The sequence below is a fragment of the Crocuta crocuta genome, unplaced genomic scaffold (genome assembly GCF_008692635.1).
Source record: "Crocuta crocuta isolate KB4526 unplaced genomic scaffold, BGI_CrCroc_1.0 scaffold727, whole genome shotgun sequence".
NCBI lineage: Eukaryota > Metazoa > Chordata > Mammalia > Carnivora > Hyaenidae > Crocuta > Crocuta crocuta.
Genome location: NW_027527964.1, coordinates 532175 through 556080, shown reverse-complemented (window position 1 = coordinate 556080; position 23906 = coordinate 532175). Strand labels below are relative to the sequence as shown.

The 23906-nt window shown below is 41.3% G+C and overlaps 1 protein-coding gene across 1 annotated transcript in view; it reads right to left on the bottom strand.

Moving 5' to 3' along the window:
* ZNRF1 (zinc and ring finger 1) overlaps positions 1 to 23900 on the bottom strand; it is a 104205-nt gene extending 80305 nt beyond the window's left edge. The window contains exon 1 of the mRNA XM_077752805.1: positions 23327 to 23900. Coding sequence (XP_077608931.1) covers positions 23327 to 23750 — 424 coding nt within the window. The 5' untranslated portion in view covers positions 23751 to 23900. The remainder of the gene's footprint in view (positions 1 to 23326) is intronic.
* Positions 23901 to 23906: the final 6 nt, after the last annotated feature.

Here is a 23906-nt window from a genome sequence, read left to right as displayed (position 1 = left end):
TATGAGAAACACTTACAACTAAGCCTGGTACTTAGTAAGCAACAAATAAAGATCTGTTATCAGTAATATCATTACGAATTGCTAAGACTGTACATATTTCTTATTTTTAAAAGATGCAATAACCAACAAAAACAGACTGTTACAAAAGCAACAGTCTCAATAGAGAAGAGTTCAGAGACTCAAGTATTAAGGCTGGCAGAGGCTCAAGTCATTCCAGATTTTTCCAAGTACTTTTCCCACTCTGCTCCTGTTTCTCCACTTTCTGGGGGCATGGGAGAAAAGACACATGCCATCTCAAATGGCTGTAAGCTCATAGGAACTCTGTAAACAGCAGACCTTGCTGCCAAGGAGTTCAACTTCACTCTAAACTTGATTTCCAGGTTCTGCGCCAGCACCTTTGCCTTCTGCGCACACAGCTGGCCTCAGTCACACGCAATAGCAACATCTTTATTTTTTATTTTTATTTTTTTTTAATGTTTTATTTATTTCTAGGAGAGAGAGAGAGAGAGAGAGAGAGAGCGTGAACAGGGGAGGGTCAGAGAGAGACGAAGTCACAGACTGAAACAGGCTCCAGGCTCTGAGCTGGCAGTCAGCACAGAGCCCGACGCGGGGCCTGAACCCACGAACCGCGAGATCATGACCCAAGCGAAAGTCGGACGCTTCACCGACTAAGCCACCCAGGCGCCCCAATAGCAACATCTTTAATAAAACACCTTGGGAAGGGTACTTCTTCTTATTTACGAATATCTCACATGTCTGTTTAGGAAGAGACCAGACTTCTTTTCCAGTTCAAATAGGATGTTCGTGTTATTACACCACAGGTCACTGGATGAACGAGAAGAAACAGACCCTGGCCTGTCACCTGACAGCTATTTAGACGGTGGGGCTGTGGGAATCAAGCCCACGTGACACCCCTCTGTGGGATAGAATCCCAGACAGTGGCTAAGGTCCCAGGAGATTGTGGCAGACCCCACCGGCACACTGCCTGTTTGACAGTTTCTGTTTCCGATGCCACAGGGAAGCAAAAGCACTGGCTAAGTGCAGAGCCATGGCTAGCTGCCTCTTACAGGCCTGGGTTGAAATGTCTCCACCCCCAGTCCCCGCCCAGTGTTTTCTTTCAGAGTAGCTGAGATCTTAGATCCAAGAGAAAAAATTCTTAGGCTCTAAGTGTAGCTACTGGCAGAAGCAATCATCTCATCAGGAAGAAAAATGGAAAGCAGCAGCAAACTCTGGAACAAGTGAGACACATTCAGAGTGCTTCAGAATTGAAGGCCGGAAGAGAACAAGGGCTCCTAGGAATTCTAGGAGCCTGGGGTGATTTATTGACCAAACACCCCCTGCAGTTGGGGCTGAGCTCTGAGCTCTTTCTAGCTTATAATTTTTTTAATAAATTTTTAGTGTTTATTTATATTTGAGAGAGAGAGAGGCAAAGAGAGGGAGACACAATCCGAAGCAGGCTCCAGGCTCTGAGCTGTGAGCACAGAGCCTGACACAGGGCTCAAACTCCTGAACCACGAGATCATGAGGTGAGCTGAAGTTGGACGCTCAACTGACAGAGCCACCCAGGTGCCCCTCTGGCTTATAATTTAATTGTTCTATGAGAGCAATGAGAGAGGAGGGGCTTCCTACCCTCTCCTTGTGGTAGTCTTTACAATAACTTGCAGAGAAATTTTGACCAAATAGTAGATACGGTCTCTAGCAAAGAAGTACAGGGGTGAAAGCATTTCTGGGCAAACTTCACAATTTTATTGTGACTTCACCCAGACAGGCACAGTGACTAGGGTCCAAGGGGAGGGATTTGCTGTGAATAGGTTCCACTTTCAGATACAAGTTTCCGGAAATTACAATAGGAACAAAAACAAAAAACAAAATCCACACATGCACATGGAACAATAAGGAAGACATGAAATAGAAAATGGAAGTTGTGAAATGCTAACCTAATGTCTACTGTTTTATACATATTCATTCACTCACAGGAGCAAAAGCCTGTAATACATACTGAAGGAATCATGTGAAATTTCTGTTTTCTACATTAATGTCTGAAATCTTTACAATGGCTATTCTGATTATTTATGCGATGGGGGGGTGGGAAACAAGAAGAACCCAGGCTTCCAAATTTGCTTAAAAAAACAAAACAAACAAAAAAACCCACGATTTAGAAATTACAAATGCCTGGTAACCTTTCTGTTTCTGCAGAACAGCTATTAGTTCATCCTTTCCTACTCCTCACCTGCTCAAGGGCACTTTTTTCTTTTAGAACTCCCTCCTCCTTTTACAAATGCAGCCTCAAATTCCTCCTAAGTCACTCCCAGTCATTTTACAAGCTGTCCTTTTCTTTCGTATTAATTTCTTTGAGAAAGTCGACTCCAAGCTGCCTTTGCCAACCCTACAAAAATCACCGGAACGAACTAAGTATTGAACCTTTTTCCACTATGAATTCCCTCTACCATCACCACTAAATTAACCATCCATCTTCATGTGTATCTTCACTGAACAACTTTCATTTTGGTACCCATTCTGTACGTTATACCATAAATACTCAAGATAGACATTTTTAAGAAATGTTATTTTAAACTTTCTGAACGACTTCATTTGGCTTATAATACGTACTATTCTCTGAAATCAACAAGAACAATGTCCCATCTCTGAACAGCAAACTCCAATCCCCAGCCCCCTATAAAGGGCAATGAACAGGGCCAACTCCAGCCAGTTAGTATGGACTGGGAACCCAGAGCCCAGGGTTAAGGAGGACTGAGTCCATGCAGAGTTCCCTAATAAAGAGCGAGGTTAAGTTTTAGCACTGTCTGCCATGTGCAATGAACAATGTTGGGGTCCGTGGCTCTTGCCTCTCTACATAGGCTATTGGGCCCAGTGCTGTTGTGACCTACATTGCTCTTATTCTTGGTCTATCTGGAGTCCAGTCACGGTGAAACATTGCTATATTTGAAGAAAGTGTGGGTGTTTGTGTGTATGTGGTTGGGGGGAGGAAGAAAGTATCTCTTTTCTTTTCTTGAGAATCTTTAACTGTTCTATAGCAACTCAAAAGAGAATGAGATGACAGTTTAAGGGGGTGGAAAGAGATGACTTCATTACAAGGAATTTCCAACCTGAGTCAAATTTCAAGTAATAAGAACTTGGGCTGGTTTTCTCCAGTTGCCTCCAAACCCATCCTCCCTATTCTCAGTCTAATCACAACTGCATACAATCAGTATCACCATGCAGCAATTTTTCTCCATGTTTCCCAAAATTTATTAAACATCAGGGGTTCGTTTACCTTTCCACTAAACCTGACTTTCTCTCTTCTCATGGCACCAAGTAATAGGTCAGACAAGTAGGCTTCAGCACTCCCATTTCACCCTATAAATCGTTCTTTGAATGTTTAAGGTCCTCTCTGAATTCTTCCTACACATCGATGGTGCAGAATAGTAGTAACTCTAAAGACAGCCTTCTAGATGCTGCGTATCAACAGGCTCATTTAATCCATTTTCTGAAACTTCATATTTACCAATTCTCTATCTACTCTTAAGACTGTGGAAGAGTTCGAAAGAGTACTGCCCAATAGAGCTTTCTGCAATGATGGAAATGTTCTGGATCTGTGCTGTCCAATTATAGCAGTCACCAGCAAGTTGTGGCTAGTGAACACTTGAAATGTGGCTAGTGTGACTCAGAAACTAATTTTAAATTTAATTAATTATAACTTAAATAGCCACCTGCGGCTAATGGCTACCGTATTGGACAGTGCTGTCTAGAAGAAAGAGAATAAATTCAGCCTCATGAGAAAATGGAAAGCTCTGAAAGTTTATCCTGAGGAAGAGTTAAGGCTTCTGTGGCCACAGACGCGAATCCTTGTCACAGTTGTGAGGCAGCCCCCCACCCTGAAGAGGGACCCTACTAAAAGGTTTCCCTACATGACTCAGAAGCTGCTCTTCCTCTGGGAGTAGGAACCAAGATGAAGATGGGCTTCCAGCTTCCTGCCTCCCTGCTCTTAGTGCCTGTTTGCTCAATAGAATAATGTCAGTAATAAGGCTCCATGGAATTTTTGAAGACAAGAACAGATGGCAAGTAGCCAGCCCCACTTACTTTCTAAAAGAGGAAAACCAGAACCATGTAAGTGAAGAGATTTATTCATTTTTTGTTTGTTTTTATACAGTTGAAGACAATAAGTAAACAATCCACCAACTTGTTCCAAGGAATTTCAAATGTAGTTCAAAGAAATATAAAAATCAATGAATGTGTTAAAAAGCAGGTGAAGAAAGAATTAGTGTGCTGAAAACTGTAGGTAAGAAATTACCCAGAGCACAGCATACACAGCTAAAGAACTGGAAAACACAAAAAGAGTTTCAGAAACATGCAGTATAGAATAAGAAAGTCCAATATATGACATCTAGGATTTCCAAAAGGAAAGATGGAAGAAAATAAAAGAAAAACACAATTTGAAGGGACAAATGGCTGAGAATTCTTCACTTGCTTTGAAAGAAATAAAATCTCAGATTCAAAGACAAGTAGTAAAGCAGGATAAATAAAAATAAACCTACATGACAGTACATTTGCTGAATACCATGAACAAAGAGAAGATTAAAAAGAGCAGCTAAGAGAAAAAAATGAATTAAGGGTTGATAAGCAGCCTTCTCAATTACAATAGTAGAAGCTGGAAGGTAATGAAACAGAATAACATCATCCAATTGCTGAGGAAAAAATAACAGCCAACCCAGATTTTTATATCAAGCCAAATTATCATTCAATGGTTATGACAAATAAAACACTTTTAGGCAAGCAAAACAGAGTTTACAATTAAGAGACTCACTGAAAAAAATTTTAAAGCCTACCTCCAAAAGACAGAAATTAACTCAGATGTATGAAGTATAATGATAACTCAAGAAGTTAGAAAAACACAGTGTACCCCCAAGGTAAGTAGAAGGAAAGATAAGATACGGTTAATAACAGAAAGCAATGAAATGGGGGGGGGGGGCAGGATAATCAATAAATCAAAAGTTGGTCCTATGAAAATAAACTAATAAAGTAGAGGTCTGGCAAGACTAATCAAGAATAAAATGAGCAAATATTAGGATGGAAAAGGGTACATAATACAGAGAAAGACACAGACATTGCGTTATCAAAACTGACACAAGAATAGAAAACTTGAACATACCAATAATATTGAAGAACTTGAATATTATAAACCTACTCACAAAAAAACAAAAACAAAACAAAACAAAACAAAAAAGGCCTAGGCCTAGACAGTTTTAAAGGAGAATTTTACATGCAAGTTCTACCAAGCATTCATAGTACAGATATTTCCTTGTCTCTATCTGTCTCCTCCAGATTCACTTTCCTCTCTGTTCTGTTCTCTACAAGGCTAACAAGTCTGGACAAGATCCCCTCACCTCCTAAACTTCTACTGGGTTCCATCAATGGGAAGCACCAGCAGAAGATGAGGACAAGATGAAAGAGAAGCTGGGGTTCTTATTCCCTGGCTCTCTCTTTACTTTGCTATAGTATGGCAATGGTTCCATTCTTCTATGTAAGGCCACAGTTCTGCGGGACATCTTTCCCAGGGCTAGAGTTTTCACCAGGTTTTATAATGACTTCCCTCCCCTTGTACTTCAGATCTAGGAGTAGCAATAAATTTCCACTATGGCCGATCTCCAGGTGTTTCACCCATCCACTGTTAATTCCTTCAATCCTGCCCACACCTTTGTAAACCTTCTCTTCAATTAAGTTTGATTCGATTACCTCTCTGAGTGCACTGTTTGCAGTCAGAACTGTAATAGGCTTTTATACAAACTCTTCTGGAAAAGAATGAACATATGCATATTCCAAAACTCCTTTTAAAAGTCTACATCAATCTTAATAGCAAGAGAAGAAAAGAAAATTGAGTGAAATTTCATAACATATATGTAGAAATCCCAAGGAGAATATAGATGTATTAAATCTAGCAATGTATAAATATGTATATATTTATACATTGCTAGATATATAAACATATATATATTTATACATTGCTAGATTTACTACATATAGATTTTATATAGATTTTAATATATTTATGTTATATGTATATATTATACATATATTTATATAGGTATATATATTTATACATTGCTAGATTTAATATATAGATTTTATATATATATATATATCACAACCAAGTAGGGTTTACTTCAAGAGTATAAAAACGGGTGCCTTGGTGGCTCAGTCAGTTAAGTGTCTGACCTCAGTTCAGGTCATGATCTCATGTATTTATGAGTTCAAGACCCACATCAGGCTCTCTGCTGTCTGCGGAGCCTGCTTCAGATCCTCTGTCTCCCTCTCTCTGCCCTTCCCCTGCTCGTGTTCTCTCTGTCAAAAATAAACATTTTTAAAAAAAATATATGTTAAACATTATAAAATCTATTAATGTAATCATTAACAAATGAAAGGGGATGGACAATCTGAATGAATGCAAGGGAAAAATCTGATAGAACCACCACCTGTAATATTTAATTTAACAAATTAAGAATAGAAGGGAATAAAGGAAAATTATCAAAAACAAACAAAATGGCTCCAGTACAAGGAGCACTCCCTTTAACAGGAGGAAAACAAGGATGCCCATGATTATAGATTCAAATAAACTTTTTACTGGAGGAACTAGCCAGCAATCTTGAAAGAAAGAGAATTGACACACAAGAGAATTAGAAAAGAAGAAACTAAATAATCATTATTTATAGATATGATTTTCGGCTTTTCTCTGTAGAGGTTTCCCATTATAACTATTATATCCATTCTCTTTCTCTATAAGAGTTCAGCAAATTTACTGAATATACAAGAAATTTGAAATGATTTTTTTAATTTAAAGCTATTTACAGTAATAACCCAAAAATAAGGTACCTAGTGATAAATCTAACAAAAGGGATTCAAGATCTTTAACAAATTATAAAGCTTTATCCGAAGACATTCAGCAATAACATGAGGTTACATTTACTGATCACTTATTGTCTGCTGGGCACTGTTTTGAATGGTGTGGATATGCCTGTAAACTAGTTTAATTCATAAAATAGTCCCATATGATAGATATTATTAGTCTCACTTTAGAAATTAGTCTCAATTTAGAAATTTAGAAATTGACAAGGATAAATCACTTGCCCAAGATTCCAAAACTAAGAATCAGCTATACTGCAATTCAAATCTAAGGCAGTCTGGCTCCAAGCCTGCAGCCTTAACCACTATCCCACACTGCCTCTCCCAAAAGGGGCATCCCACTCTTCCCATGAAGGCACCTCTGGCTCGGCTGAGTCAAGCCTTCAAGAGAGAGTCTCATGTCATGTTGAGGCAGATTTTGCCTGAACTATGGGCAAGAAGCCCGTATCTCAACAGATGGGATCAGAGCACAAAGTTCAGGAGCAAAAGTTAGAAGTGGATCTACTTCAGTTCTCTGATGAAAACAGATCTCAGCGTTAGATCTAGCTACCCCTTCAGACACCATGTCACTTTTGAGATCATGCAGTTTTATTTAGGTCTTCCTAGTAACATTTGAGTATTGTGTGTGATGGAAATGCAATCTTTATTTGTATAAACTCTGCAACTTTTCCACAAATCTCAAATTATTTTAAAGCTTTAATATAATGGGGCGCCTGGGTGGCTTAGTCGGTTAAGCGTCCGACTTTCACTTAGGTCATGATCTCGCGGTTCGTGGGTTCGAGCCCCGTGTCGGGCTCTGTGCTGACTGCCGGCTCAGAGCCTGGAGCCTGTTTCAGTCTGTGACTCCCTGTCTCTCTGACCCTCCTCTGCTCACACTGTCTCTCTCTCTCTCTCTCCTAGAAATAAATAAAACATTTTAAAAAAATAAAAATAAAGCTTTAATGATACTGCAAAATTCAGGGCGCCGGGGTGGCTCAGTCAGTTGAGCGTCTGACTCTTGATTTTGGCTTGGGTCATGATTTCATGGTTTGTGGGTTTGAGCCCCGCATTGGGATTCTCTCTCCCTCTCTCTCTGCCCCTGTCCTGCTCACACTCTCTCTCTCTCTCAAAATAAACATTTAAAAATTTTTAAAAATATTTTAAAATTCTATTGTATCTGTAAATTCACTCCCATCAGGTTCATAGGTAGACTCAATTTTATAAAGATTGCAACTGATAAACTCAATGTAATTCCAATAAACACTCTAACAGTTTTCTCTCATAGAAGTTGACAAAGCTGATTCTAGGAGCAGAAAGTGCCAAAAATAGCTAACTGGTTTTTGTTGGTTTTATTATTGTTGTCTGTAACATACAGAAAGAACTGTTTATTCTGCTGTTTGCAATACAAAGACATAGGGAAATGTTATTGTTTGTGCAACATAGTTAAGAGACAAAATGTGAAACTGCCCATTAGGGTCAGTGGCCAGATGTCCTGTCATTACGAATACCAGCTATAAACAGAGCAGTCCTAGGACTCTGTACTTCATTTTGCTTATTCTATCCTGATTCCCTTATCTGTCCCCTAGAAAGCTCCACTTAGACAACACAGCTTTGAAAAAGAATAACAAGATGAAAGGATTTGCCCTTCCACACAGCAAGATAAAGCTACAGTAATTAAGAAAGTGTTAGCACAAGGATAGACAAATTGACCAATGGTACAGAACAAAAAGCCCAGGAACAAATACAGGCCAGGAAGAAAACTTGATATATGACAGAGGTGGCTTTGCAAATCAGTCGGAAAGGACTTTATCATTCTTCACTTGCTGCTCAGAGAGCTAGTATTCCTGTGGAAAAGAAAATGTATCCTTATCCTACCCCATCCAGACAACTTAACTCTGGGGATTAAAGATTTAAAAAGAAAAGGCAAAATTTAAAAACTTTTAGAAAAAAGTATATGAAAGCGATAAGAAAATCTTCCTTAACATACAAAACACATATGATATAAGGAAAAACACTGGAATATTCAATTACATAATTAAGTTAACAAATCACGAAAGAATAAAGAGATAAGCTACAGGAAGAGCCTGGGTGGTTCAGTCGGTTGAGTGTCTGACTCTTGATTTAGGCTCAGGCAATGATCTCTGGGATCAGGCCCCCTGTTGGGCTCCATGCTGGTGGCGCACAGCCTGCTTGAGATTCCCTCTCTCCCTCTGCCCCTCCCCCACTCACTCTAAAAATAAATAAACATTAAAAAAAGAGAGATAAACCACAAACTGGGAGAAATACATCTATATTACATATGACAACAAATAATTATTGTCTGGAAACAAAACAAAAAAAGAAATTCATACAAACTAGTAAGAAAATAAACTATCCAACATAAACATTAAAAGACATGAGCAAGCATTTCCTTTCTATATTTATTTAAAAACATTTTTTAATGTTTTATTTATTTCTGAGAGAGAGAGAGAGAGAGAGAGAGGCAGCGTGAGCAGGGGAGGGTCAGTGAGAGAGGGAGACACAGAATCCAAAGCAGGCTCCAGGCTCTGAGCTGTCAGCAGAGCCCGAAGCGGGGCTCGAACCCACGAACCGTGAGATCATGACCTGAGCTGAAGTCAGATGCTTAACTGACTGAGCCACCCAGGTGTCCCAGCATGAACAAGCATTTCATAGAAGAGGAAACATTTTGATTAACTATGTAATACTAATATATTAGTTATATGTGAATACATATTATCAAATACATAAATAACAAAATCAGAGTGATATACCATTTTGTAACCACCAGAGCTTGCCAAAAATTAAAGTATGACGATATCAAGTTTTGGCAAGGACATGGAGGAAGTAAAAATATGCTATTTTGGGAATGTAAATTGGTACAAGCATATTGGAGAGCCACTGGGCAATATCTCATTTAAGCTGAAGATATATATATTCTATGATCCAGCTATTTCACGACTAAGGATGTACCCTAAAAAGACTCTCACTTGAGTATATAAAGAAACATAGAAAAAATTCTCAAAGCAACTGAAAATAACTTTAATACCCATTATCAGAGAATGGATCAATAAATGGTGATATTTAAAAAACTCTTTAAAGGGGTGCCTGGGTGGCTTAGTCGGTTAAGCGTCCAACTTTCGCTTAGGTCATGATCTTGCGGTTCGTGGGTTCGAGCCCCGTGTCGGGCTCTGTGCTGACTGCCAGCTCAGAGCCTGGAGCCTATTTCGGAGTCTGTGTCTCCCTCTCTCTCTGGCCCTCCCCTGCTCATGCTCTCTCTCTCTCTCTCCTAGAAATAAATAAAAATATAAAAAAAATAAATAAGTAACTCTTTAAAACGTTTATTTATTTACGTATTGAGAGAGACAAAGAGTGCTCAAGCAGGGGAGGGCAGAGAGAAAGAATCCCAAGAAGGCTCCACGCTGCCAGAACAGAGCCCAACGCAGGATTTGAACTCATAAACCGTCAGATCATGACCTGAGCTGAAATCAAGACTCCGATGCTTAACTGACTGAGCCACCAAGGAGCCCCGATAAGTGGTGGTATTTGTGATACAGTCACACGACAGAGTGCAACAGTGAAAATGAATGTGTCAACACGAACAATAAGAGATTTAGAGATCTCAAATCCATTTTGAGACATACACAGGGATATGAAAGGACAGAGGCATTATGATAAAGTCTTTATGAATTAAATGAATATTGTTTTAGACAGAAACATGCAATAAAAATATGAACACATAGAGGATGATAAACCGGAGAGTCAGGGAGTGGTTACCTTTGGGGAGGGAAGGAAAAATATGAGAACTGGGTGGATTTATGCAATTACATCTGTAATAGTTTATTCATAAGTCTATTTGATAGGCAAATACATTCTCTCTTTTGAATGTCTAAAATAGATTTTTTTGAAAAGATTTCAAGAGACCAGAGCTCTTATTCAGTCACACCATGTGATTTCCTGAAACGTACCAAATTGAGATAGTATAAACCCCTGTGACTCTTCCATTTTTCAATCATAGGACTGAGACTTTAGAGTTCACCTAATACAAGTGAACAGACAGGAAAAGGAAGGGTCAGACCCTATGACAAGATGTACCCTGAGGATCCTCAAGGAAACGGGAGGCAAGGAAATAATTTTTGCTACTTTATAAAAGCGATTATTACCTTGCAGAAAAAGCATCTGATATAGTACAGCTTCCATTCATGATAAAAACCCTCAATAAAGTAGGTCTAGAGGGAACATACCTCAACATACTAAAGGCCATTTATGACAAACCCACAGTTAACATCATACTCTATGGGGAAAAACTGAGAGCTTTTCCCCTAAGGTTTGGAAAAAGACAAGGATATCCACTCTCACCACTTTTATTCAACATAGTCCTGGAAGTTCTAGACATAGCAGTTAGACAATAAAAGGAAATAAAAGGCATCCAAGTTGGTAAGGAAAAAGTAAAACCTCCATTATTTGCAGATGGCATGATATTATATACAGAAAACCCTAAAAACCCCACCAAAAATACTATTAGAACTGATAACTGAATTCAGTAGAGTAGAAAGATACAAAAGCAATGTATAGAAATCCATTGTGTTTGTATACACTAATAAAATTGAAATTAAGAAAACAACTAACATTTTCAATTGCACCAAAAACAATAAAATACCTAGGAATAAACTTAGCCAAAGAGGTGAAAGACCCGTACTCTGAAAACTATAAAACACTGTTGAAAGAAATTCAAGATGACACAAAGAAATGGAAAAGACAGTCCAGGCTCAGAGGTTGGAAGAAAAATTATTAAAATGTCTATATTACCCAAAGCAATCTATGCATTTAATGCAACGCCTATCAAAATACCAACAGCATTTTTCACAAAACTAGTAACAAACAATTCTAAAATGTGTATGGAACCATAAAAGACCCCAAACAGCCAAAGTAATCTTGAAAAAGAAAAAAACAAAACTAGAGGCATCACAATTTCAGACTTTTCAAGTTATAGTACATAGGTGTACTAATAAAACCGGTATGGTACTGGCATAAAAACAGACACACAGAGGGGCACCTGGCTGGCTCAATCAGAAGGGCATGGGACTCTTGATCTCAAGGTCATGAGTTCGAGCCTCACTTGGGGTGTACAGATTACTTAAATAAACAAAACTTTTTTTAAAAAAGATTAAAAATAGAACTACCCTACAACCCAGTAATCACACTACTGGGTATTTATCAAAAAATACTAATTCAAAGGTATTTGTTTTTTGCGGCATTATTTACAATAGCTAAACTATGAAAGCAGCCCAAGTATCCATAGATAGATGAATGGATAAAGAAGTGACGGTATATATATCCAATGGAGTATTACTCAGCCTTACAAAAGAATAAAATCTTACCGTTTGCAATGATGCAGATGGAGCTAGAGAGTATAATGATAAGCGAAATAAGTGAAACGTGATTTCACTCATATATGGAATTCAAGAAACAAAACAAACGAGCAAAGGGTAAGAGAGAGAGAGAGTCAAACCAAGAAATAGACCCTTAAATATTAGAGAACAAACTGATGGTTACCAGAGAGGAGGTGGGTGTGGGATGGGTAAAACAGGGGCTGGAGATTAAGAGTACACTTACCACAGTGAGCAATGGATGATGCATGGAATCAATATATTGTACACCTGAAACTAATGTAACACTGTATGTTAACCACATTGGAATTAACATTAAAAACTTAATTTAAAAAGTGACCATCTGGGGCGCCTGGGTGGCTCAGTCGGTTAAGCGTCCGACTTCAGCTCAGGTCATGATCTCACGGTTCGTGGGTTCGAGCCCCGCGTCGGGCTCTGTGCTGACAGCTCAGAGCCTGGAGCCTGCTTCTGGTTCTGTGTCTCCCTCTCTCTCTGACCCTCCCCTGCTCACACTGTCTCTCTTTCTCAGGAATAAATAAAGCATTAAAAAAAATTTTTTTTAAATAAATAAAATAAAAAGTGACCATCTCTTTTTCCATAAGTGTTTTGAACTCCTCAGGAAAAAGATACTTTGTAATTACGGGAACAATTAAAAATGTTAAGCCTCCACTGTATCAGCCAAGAAAATGTAGTCCGCTCAGAGAAGCAGAGTTTCCTCTTGCTCCTTCCTTATTTCAAGGCATTGATCAAAGTCATCCCCAAAGGATGGATCTGTAATCCTACAGGCCGGATAGCTTCAAGGCCCAGAAATCCCCCTCTGAGTCCCCTGTTTGGGCCCTGTTCTCTATGACTGGTTCTTAGGCATCAAACGCTGACTTCCTGTTCCCCTTTATTGAGCTCTGGGGCCTTGGAAGAATTGTTAAGAGGCTTTGAAGAAAAGTACAAAGCCAGGAAAACACGGAGTGGAGACAGCTATGACTTTCCGAAGGAAAGAAAATCTTAACACAGTTGTACTAACCTTTCAGACTTCCCTCTGCCTGTAGCTTACATAAGACAGTGGTTCAGACACAGGACTGAAGAGTTGTAAGCCACTGGAGTTGGGAACAGTGAAAACTCAGGTTTGGGTGGGCAGAGATGTTGAGGATAGCATTCTGGATGCTGACAGCATAATCCTGGCTCGTTCTAAACTCTTACTATCTCTGGCATTTCCTTTTCACCATCCTACAGAGGCTGACTAGGTAATGTGTTCACTTTGAGTGCCATTCTAAATGTTTTATTAGACCTAAAATCTTAAGAGCACTGATGACCTCATATGAGTTGTCTCCTTGTAAAGAGGTCTCATGGTCAGTGCCAAGCACCATGCCCCCATTTCACAATAGAGAAAAAGGAGGCACACTTGTGACTCTTATATTCTCATCATTAGGTCCACAGCCTTCCCTTAACAAGAAACATGATGCTCTTCTTATAAATGGCCTCACGGCCTCCGACCCCAGGCCTCAGTTTCATGATCCTTTCACACTACAATGGTGTTTTAATGAACTGAGTTTGAATGTCAAACTCCAATCTCATTGGTCATGCTACTGTGGCTATTCACTGAGCACAGGCCTCCCCATTCTATTCTGCTGTCCTGCACTTTGAATTCAGGGCTCACTGTCAGCATGGAAAGCACCAGAGTTCTGATATGGCAGCCTCTGGTTATGTTCCACCCAGGGATTTATCATCCACAACCTACTCAAATCCCTCCCCCAACAGCTACCAAAAATTCCCCTGGTGAGAAATGCTATTATGAGAAGGAGTGGCTGCTTTGTGACTCACACTGTTTCATTAAAAAGATTTTTTTTTCAAACAAATTTTCAGTAGAAGAATCCAAAGGTTTTCCAAAGCCACAGCAAAAACAGAACAGCTCACAATACTATTTCTCAAAGGTCTGCCACTTCATAGGCGATTCCTATACCTCAAAATACTGGAGATGCTTAGATTCACTATCCTTTTATGCTGTGCTTGGCCTCTGGGATGAGAGAGGAGGCAGGGAATAGATGAATTAAACACAGCCAACAAGACTGGGCTGGTCAGATATTAACATGGAAGGCAGCTAGTGTGCAAGCCAGCCCTCACCACAGGTATTAGACTTGCCAGAGTTCTCCAGGGCAACTGGCTGCAATGGTATGAATACTTTAGTCACATCTGACCAGGATTGAGGAAAACTAATAATATATGGTGTACATGGGTATTTGGTGATGCTTGTTATAGGAGTGGCGTTATAACAAAGTTTCTCCAGAAAACTGACTTAGATGGCATTCTATCTTAGTGGGCATTAAAACTGTAAATGATCTAAGTAGAAGAGAACAGTATCACAAAAAGTTAATATTTATGGTAGGCAACTACTTCATTGGTTTGAGTTGGAATCCCAAGGACTCCCTCGAATCCTTGTAGGATTCCCAGAGTACTCAGGCAGGCAGCAGGATCAAAGAATTCTAATGGCCCTCACTAAGGAAAAGCAGCCTCTTAGCAGGAAAAAAAAAAAAAAGTATTACTGGAGAAGAAACAAATGAAAATATCTCCAAAGAGTTGAGAAATGTGGGCAAAATGACCAAAATGGCTGGAGGCTAGTGTTCTGGGTTCGCCTACCTCTGTCCCAAATCACTGGGTGACTCCAGACTTAAGTTTTTCCCAAATGCTAACAAATCAACTTTGACCTTAAAAGATACTGTAGTGACCAATTTTAGAACAACTCCTTGTGAAGTATGACTTATTTAATTATACTTTTTATTTTAGAGGGCTAAAGGTACTACTGACGAGAAAGTTGGAGCCAAGCTATGACAAGTCTAATTCACGAAGATCAAGATGACTACATAGTCCTAAATATAAGGTAGGGTTTCTCCAAAAATTCAGGTATCATCTTACAGCTAAAGTCCACATTAAGTCTCTGAGAATGGAGCATTTTTTAAAAATGCTTTACTTTCAGCAAAAAAATACTCTAATGTAACACACATTTAATAATTACGAGGAGGACATTTCGGTCACCAATGCTGGCTATCATAAACAAGGCTTTAAAAATCATTTAAAATAGGGCGCCTGGGTGGCTCAGTCAGTTAAGCGTCCGACTTCAGCTCAGGTCATGATCTTATAGTTCGTGGGTTTGAGCCCCGTGTTGGGCTCTGTGATGACAGCTCAGAGCCTGGAGCCTGCTTCGGATTCTGTGTCTCCCTCTCTCTCTGACCGTCCCCTGCTCACGCTGTCTCTCTTTCTCTCTCAAAAATAAATAAAACGTTTAAAAGAGCATTTAAAAATCACTTAAAATAGCACTGAGTATCAATACTGCGGAGCTCAGGAACATAGAAGACCAAGGGTTAAAACAGTTCCTCATCTTTCCTTATGGGTATTTGTGGCTTGGGATAAATTTTACAGAGACAAGATTACCAAAGCAGTGGATCATGCTTCTAGACAAGAGTGTTCAATGACCAGAAAGAAAAGCGGCCCTAGGGACGACAGAGATACTGAAGCCAAATATTCACATGAAGAGTCTGAAAAACAGTTTTACCTTTTGAGACTCTCATTGAGAAGATAGAGGACCACTTGTATTAGGATATAGGAGGAATTTTTAACAAGCACTTGACTGGAACCACAGAGAAATGATCCTCTGCTCTAGCCCAGAAACAGGGTTTAGGAAAGAAGTAAGAGGATCAGTAAAGAGGAAGGAGGAAGTACCATCCATGTAGCAGCCCCATGAAGAAAACCTTGAGTTTGTTAATTCCACAGAAAAACTGAGGAAGAAGGGAAAATCTTCCATAAGCTGCAATATTCAGAATATAGTATACTGGAGGCACTTAATAAATACCAACCGAATAAATAAGTCTCTTAGCTCAACAGATCTCCATATGCACGCCCTAAAAGTCTCCTATTTGGGGGTCTGTAAGAGCAAGGGAAAAATAGGTATTTTGTCCATTTAAAGTCTGGATTCATTCTAGGATCTCAGACTTGTCTAGCTGCTGGCTAGGGATACACAAAAGAGGATGTTGCTCTGTAAGCCCTTCAGTAGCACAAGCAGCCAAAGGCAGCTGTGCCTTAGGATGAAAACTCAGGGGGAAGACAAGCAGAGAAGGAAAGGAGACACTGCCACAATGACCTGTTCTGAGCCCGCTTCAATTCTCAGGACCAAGGTAGACAGGCTCACACCTCTCTCCTGGAGAAAAATGCTTAGTTCCACGTAAAAGAAAACCGTCTAACAATGAGCAATGCTCTCGCTGGGTGACGCTACCCTCTGGGAGCAGGTGAAAGGAAGATTTGTAAGGATCCTGCTTAGGAGATACTTAGATACTTGATCGGTGTAGTAATACTGAGAAGCATGCTAATGAGTGTACGATAAAAGCATTTAGAGTTCTTTCTCTGGGAAGAGAATTTTCAGAATCATTTGTTACAAATTTAGATTGTTGGGTCTCTTAGTTCCACTGAATTCTGAGAGTGAGGTCCAGTCATCTGCATTGTTAACAAGCCCTCTAGAGAATAGTGGGCAGAGTCAAGCTTGAAAACCCTTTGAACCATTCACAGAAATCAGGGGAACTCTTGGTGTATCTGCCGCCTTCTTGTTATGGATCCAAAGAGTGCACTAGAAATTATATTGCCTCCTTTAACTTGGTGTTTACAGGGACCCAGTGAATTCCCCCCTTCCTCTTTACTTCCAACAGAGGAAGGTTGTACTCTCAATTCTAACAACTCCAGGGAGATCTCAAGGTAAACAGTCTCTTCAATCGAGAAGCTACCCCAGCTGCTGCTTTAAGATTAAACTTGGCTCAGGGCACCTGGGTCACTCAGGCGGTTAAGCATCGGACTCTTGGTTTTGGCTCAGGTCATGATCTCATGGTACACTGGGGACTGAGCCCCACTTTGGGCTCTGAGCCAGCAGCCCAGAGCCTGCTTGGGATTCTCTGTCTCCCTCTCTCTTTGCCTCTCCCCCGCTCAAGTTCTCGAGCTCTCTCGTTCAAAAATAAATAAATAAAAATGTAAAAAGATAATAAACATTCAAAAAAAGATTTTAAAAAAGGATTAAACTTGGCTCTTTATTTGCTTCTCACTTGAATGCTGCTGGTCTTCAGTTTATTCAATCATACCCACAATCCACCCCTCAAATATCAAAACCAGGAACCCTGGGGCACCTGGGTGGCTCAATCAGTTAAGCATCTGACTCATGAGCTCCTAGATCATGAGTTGGAGCCCCGCATTGGCTCCGCTGTCAGCAGAGAGCCTGCTTGGAATTTTCTCTACCTCTCTCACTGCCCCTACCCCACTCATGTTCTCTCTCTCTCTCTCCCTCTTTTCTCTCTCAGAATAAATAAATAAACTTTAAAAAAAATACACAAATAGAAAGAGCCCAAATGCCCATTGATAATGAGTACATAAAGAAGATGTGGTATATATATATATATGTATATACACACACACAATGGAGTTTTACTTGGCAATCAAAAAGAACGAAATCTTGCCATTTGAACTATGTGGATGGAACTAGAGGGTATTATGCTAAGTGAAATTAGTCAGAGAAAGACAAATACCATGACTTCATTCATATGAGGACTTTAAGATACAAAACAGATGAACATAAGGGAAGGGAAGCAAAAATAATATAAAAACAGGGAGGGACAAAAACATAAGAGACTCTTAAATATAGAGAACAGAGGGTTTCTGGAGGGGTTGTGGGAGGGGGATTGGGCTAAATGGGTAAAGGGCACAAAGAAATCTACTCCTGAAGTCATTGTTGCACTATATGCTAACTAACTTGGATGTAAACTGAAAAAACAAATTAAAACAACAACAACAACAACAACAACAACAAACCAGGAACACAACTGTTGCACTCAAGGATAACTCTTTGTCCTTATGAGAAAAGAAGATTCAGAAGTGAAAATTGCTGGGTCTCCAAGAAGTCCCTTCTCATACTCAAACCTAGACCCACAGGAACCACTAAGAACAATTTGATACAGACTAGGCCATGACAAAGCTTAGAAAAGAAACAGATGGTAATTTATACTCATTTAGCATTCTAAAAGGCTGGGATTAGGATTTAGGTTTTGAGCTAACTTCGAGATTCTAGTACTACAACCTCAGTGACCCACCGTCATTAAAAATGCCCCTATTTAAGGGTTAGAGAAGCGAGACTTGTCCATTTAAGTTACTACCACCACCTCTCTACGAATTTGTTTCCAATTCTGAAGCTGTCAAAATTGAGGTTTAGTTTTATAACTGGATCTGCCAAAATGTTAGTGCCCAATAAGCTTGGGTTGAATAATCGCATTTGTAAAATACAAAGCATGTTCCTTTTCCCAAAAGGCACTAGAGGTATATTTCTTTGGTGCAGAGTGGACTGGCTCAGAGTATTCCTTATGACATATTTGGGGTGTGTCTTTGTTTAATAGCAAAATGTACACATTCCCTAAAACAAACACCTGAAGAGTGAAACCACTGTATCTTCCAACACCCTTCAAACCTCAATGAGGAAGAGTTGACTGTGACCTTCAGTAAATCATCGGCTTCTCAAGGGAACTTTTTTTTACTTTACAGAAAATAAGCCCTCATGGTAACAGAGAACTAAAAACTTTGCTTTACAGAAAAATTTCCATTAAAAATATAATTTTTGCAGAGCAGGAGACCCATCATGGTCTTTGAAGACCACAAAATGCTTTCTTTTCCTTCCCCAGAAACCATGTAAAGGACCTTTACCTCTCACACACCTGTGGGAGGCACAGGGAGGCTTTCGGATCCACTCCAATAATTGGACTGGCAACTTTCCTTAATTATTTAAGTAAAAACAATTAAATCACTTGAGAACACTAACATGGAAGCAAAATGGAATCCATGAGATATCTTGCTAGCATGTTAAAGATTTATCAAAAGTTACCTTCGATCAGCCCCAGTTGAAGACTTGGCGACAATAGAGAACAGTTTACATTTTTCTGAATATGCACGTGTATACGTACACATGACTAAGAAACTGGACTGAAACCCTCAGTGACATTTTATACCAGGACCCAGAAAACAGGCAACCTCTTCTTTCTAACATGGTGGATCCTCTATGTTCCCCCCCAAACCCCACCAACATCTAGTAATCCACGTTCTGAGATAAACAGGACCGCCAAAAAAAAGAATGACCAGACCTCCAGAACACCACTCAGAAGACCCATAGGGGATTAAACACCTTAAAGGGAAATTTACATCTTAATGTGGAAAGAAAGGGACACTAACTCTCATCTTATAAAGCAGTTCTTCTCAATGGCCTTCATGATTATCAACGGACTGTCAATGTAGGTCAGATTTCAATAGAGAGCACTAGCAGCCATTCTGGGGGAACAGTTCACACAGTTCTAAATCTCTCTGCCCAGCAAATTCTGCAGAGATGAAAGGCAGAGGACTATCAGAGAAGTGCCCCTACAGGAAGACCGCTTTCCCTTTGTATGTTATTTGGCTTTTGTAAACACTATCCCATGAGACCCCTCACCATGACTCTGAAAGGTAAGCAGGACAGGTATTATCTCCGTCTTACAGGTGACAAACCGGTGACTCTGAGGCTAGATGACTCACTTGCCCAAGGTCACAAGTCAGGCAGTTAACTGGTACCCCAAACAGTAGATAAGCCTAGCCCTGTGACTCGGAGGCCAGTACGATTTCCAGGACACTCCCCAGCTTCCCTGTGTTTCAGGATGACAGGCAGTGGTGTGTAATGGTTAGGAGCCCCGGTTCTAACACTGGAGACCTACGTCCCAACCCCAGCTCTACCACCTCTTAGCTATTTGACCTTGTGGAGGCTCCTTACCCGTGTCCTATATCTCAGTCTCCTCACCTGTAAAACGGGAATAAAAACGTCTACCTCTTAGAGTTACCGTGACAATTAAATGAGAAGATGGACACGAGGCACTCCAATTCATTCACTTGACAAATCTCTGTGCCAGGCACGCACAGTGCCAGAGATACAACAGGGAGCAAGAGGCACAGTCCTGCTCTCACGGAGCTCCTTAGTCAAACTAAACAGAAAAAGTAAAGGGATAAATAAAACTTATAAAATGTGTTAAGTGCTGTTACGGTGAGTGACTGTGGAGAGATTAACATGAGGGAGGCCATTTTTAAGAGTGGCCTCTGAGGAGAAATTTAAGGTGAGCTCTAAGGGATCAGAATGAGCTATTCCATGTACAGAAAGGAAGGAAAGGCATTCCAATTACAGGGACCAGGGTGTGCAAGGGTCACAACCTGGGGAAGGGCAGGAACTGAGAGAAGACATGTGATGGCTATGTATCCTCACAGGCTTTGGGGAACAACCTTGACAGGCTGGCTGCCAAATATTTCCACATCTATTTTAAAAATAACAAAGATGAGGCTCCAGAGAGGTGATGTGTCTTACCCAAGGTCACAGCTACTCCCAGGAGGGGCTGAGACCCCAGTATTCTACCTCTAGATACAACTTCGTGCACACTGCGGAAGCTTCGTGCACACTGAACTCCCCCTCTTATTTCACTGACAACTGATTTCTGTGCCCAGGAAGAGTTCCAAAAGCACCTTAAAAACACAGGCAACAACATCACATCAACTTCTAGGCATCAACTCAACTGTGCGCCGAAATCCTTATGCTTCCACTCTTATGACACAAGAGCGAAAACTGCTTGGACCTTACTCAAAGGCTCCAAAATAGAAACAAGTTTCTCCTCTTGCAGCAATAAACAAGAGAGGAAAGGGATGTCCTGGAAGGAAGATCCTGTGGCCTGTTCCGGAAAGTGAGACAGAACTACCATTGCATAAAAGTGGAAATACGAAGGTTCATCTCAAATGAACTGCAAAGGAAAAACTACTTTATTTGAATAAAAGAATGAATCCCTAAAACCGTGGCTTTCAATCAGGATGGTGCCCACCCTCCCCCCTCCACCTGTACCAAGAACATTTGGACACTTTGTGGAAGCATGTCGTAGGCAGCGCTAGGTATACCCAGTGTCTTACAAAAGGACCGGATGGTCCTACAAAGAATTTCTTACCTGGGGACCTGGCTGGCTCAGCCCATAGAGCATGAGACTCTTGATCTTGGGGTCCTGTGTTTCAAACCCACGTTGGGCATAAAGATTACTTTAAACCACGTGTGTGTGTGCGTGCGTAAATAATTTCAAAAAAGAATGTATTACCCAAAATATTAGGAGCAGCCTCACACACACTTTATTATCAGTCCCAAAGGGATTAATATGCCCCAACTCCCGGATTCTCATGGTTCAGTGGCTCCTCCTATGCTCACCACAGCTGGATGAAAAAAAATTAAAGTCAGGTTTTACAGCTGAAGAGTCCGAAATTTTGGAATCCAACTGTAAGTTCATAACTCCAACATGGAACCTGGTACCCGGTGGAATAAGGGAAAAAAAGTTTCTAGTAAGAGACAGATAAGAAATTTTAGCAAAACGCAAACTCCTTTCCCAGACAAGGGTCTCTAAGATTACATTTGTTTTGCAAACATACAAAATTCTGTGATTTTAGAGAATCTTATAGTGTTTTTCAGCTTAAAGTCAGATACTAATGACGGTTCTTTCAAAAACTTAACCTCAGTCTTCTCACAAATACAGCTAACTCTTTCTGGACCAAAATTTTGTTAGAAAAAAATTTTAACTTCAAGATGTCTAAAAATGATCAAATATCTTGAAGCACCCAAAGCAGTCACACCTTGCATCTCATTCAGAGCAGAGAACTGATGCAGGTGGAGGAAGCTAGAGGTCTGTTCAGGGATTAAAATACCATTTTAACAATTCAAAAGCCACTTTGCAGTGTTACTCTAAATTAGTCACTATTTCCCCCTCAAAAAATTATTTCACAAATTAAAGTTTATAAAAATCGAGACAAAAGCCAGATGCCAGACAATTACCAAAAATTCAAAAAGATCCAAAAAGTCTACCGTATTTCACAATAGTTGAACCAGTGATCCAATAGACCCTCCATAAAGCAATCTTTCTTCTTTCTACACAATACCTGGATTTTCTTAAGTCTCTCAAAGAAGTCTGAATATGTTAACTTCTTCACTCCAACTTGCCAATTGGCAAACAGCGGCCCCACACCCCTTTTGACCAATTTTCTAGAAGCCGAACCTGGCTTCTCAGGTTAGCTGAGCAGATAGACCTGTTTTCCTCCAGTGCCTTCTCTGCCCTGCCAGTCAGGGGCCGGGAAACCCTCCTCCAGCTTTTTGCTGGCCTGTCACCAGAAGTTCACAAAATGAATTTGTCCATATTCTTTGAATCCTCCTCTTCCCCTGTAATGTACCAACAGCCAGGCAATAAAGTCCCCCCTCCCCATTACAAAAGATACGGATCACCAGGAAGACCTAGCCCTTAGCATGGAGGGGAAGAAAAAAGATGGAGGGATGCGAGAGTCATGGAGCCAAACCTACTGCATGCAGCACCCGCCACCAGAGCCCAGGTCCTGCAAAGCCTCAGAGGGAGGCTCCCTGGCGAGGCCCTCCATCCAGCAGGCCACACCTGTCTATGCCAGCAGCCTTCCGGCTGCTCCATTTTTAACAATTTGAACAGATCTCCGGTAGGAGATTGGCAAAATTGGGCACCCCCTTTTCCCAGCAGAAGTGAGAGCCCTAATCCAAACAACACTTGTCCCCAATTTTCTTTCTTCTCACACTCTTTGTTCGAGAGATACTGCTTGGTCAAACGGGGTCTCTCTCTCTGTTATCGGCGAGGCAGGCACAATGCTGCAGTGACAGAAAGGAAGCATCGAGGCCGACTTGTTATAAGCCAGACAAGACCTCCTTTCTGAGGATGGTGATGCCAATAAATGGGACTTCAATAGGCAGGTTTCTCTCCGCTCATCCACAAGTGAACCAACGCCTTAAGTCCTAAAACGCCCGGCCCCGCAGCCTCGCAGGAAGCCTCTTTTCTGGAGGATAGATATCCCATTCATCCCCAGGAACCAAAGGGAAAGCAGACAGATGCAGGTCGCGCACTCCACATCCAAATCTTCGCAAGCGCGCGAAGGTCTGGGGCGCCCCGGCGCGCCCTCCCTTGCACTCCACCCTCCGAGGCCTCCACCGCCCGCGGACTCACCACTGTGCGAGCTGAACCACCTGGGTGCGATGTGCAGAGGTAGAGCATCCGCCAGCGAGGCTCGGGAGCCCAGGTACAGCATCCCGTCTCTATGGTGACCGCCGCCGGTCTCCTGGTAACCATTGCCATGGGCATAGGTGGAGTCGGACGCAGACCCTCCGCCGCCGGGCGCCCTCTCCGAGTCGCCTGTCCCCCGGGAGGCGGGGGTGTAGAGGCCAAAGGGCACCCCCCCGGCCGTGCTGGGGTCCATGCCCATGCCCGCCACCGAGCTGACCGAGCGGCTGCGCAGCCCCATGGCCCCGCCGCCCGCCCGATAGTGCCCAAAGTGGGGCGCCCCTCCCGGCGGGGGCACGGCGCTGTCATCGGTGGAGACCCCCGGAAAGGGGCCCCGGGAGCGGGCCGCCGTGCTCTGCTTGCCCCCCATGCTCGCCCGGGCCCCGGTGGGGCGGGAAACTGGAGGCCGAGACCCTCCCCCACTTCTCAGCAGCGGGGGGAGGATTGGGCGAGCATAAAGGGGGAGGGAGTCAAAAAGGAGACCGGGAAGAAAATGAGGGAAAAAAAAGAAAAAAGAAAAGAAAAC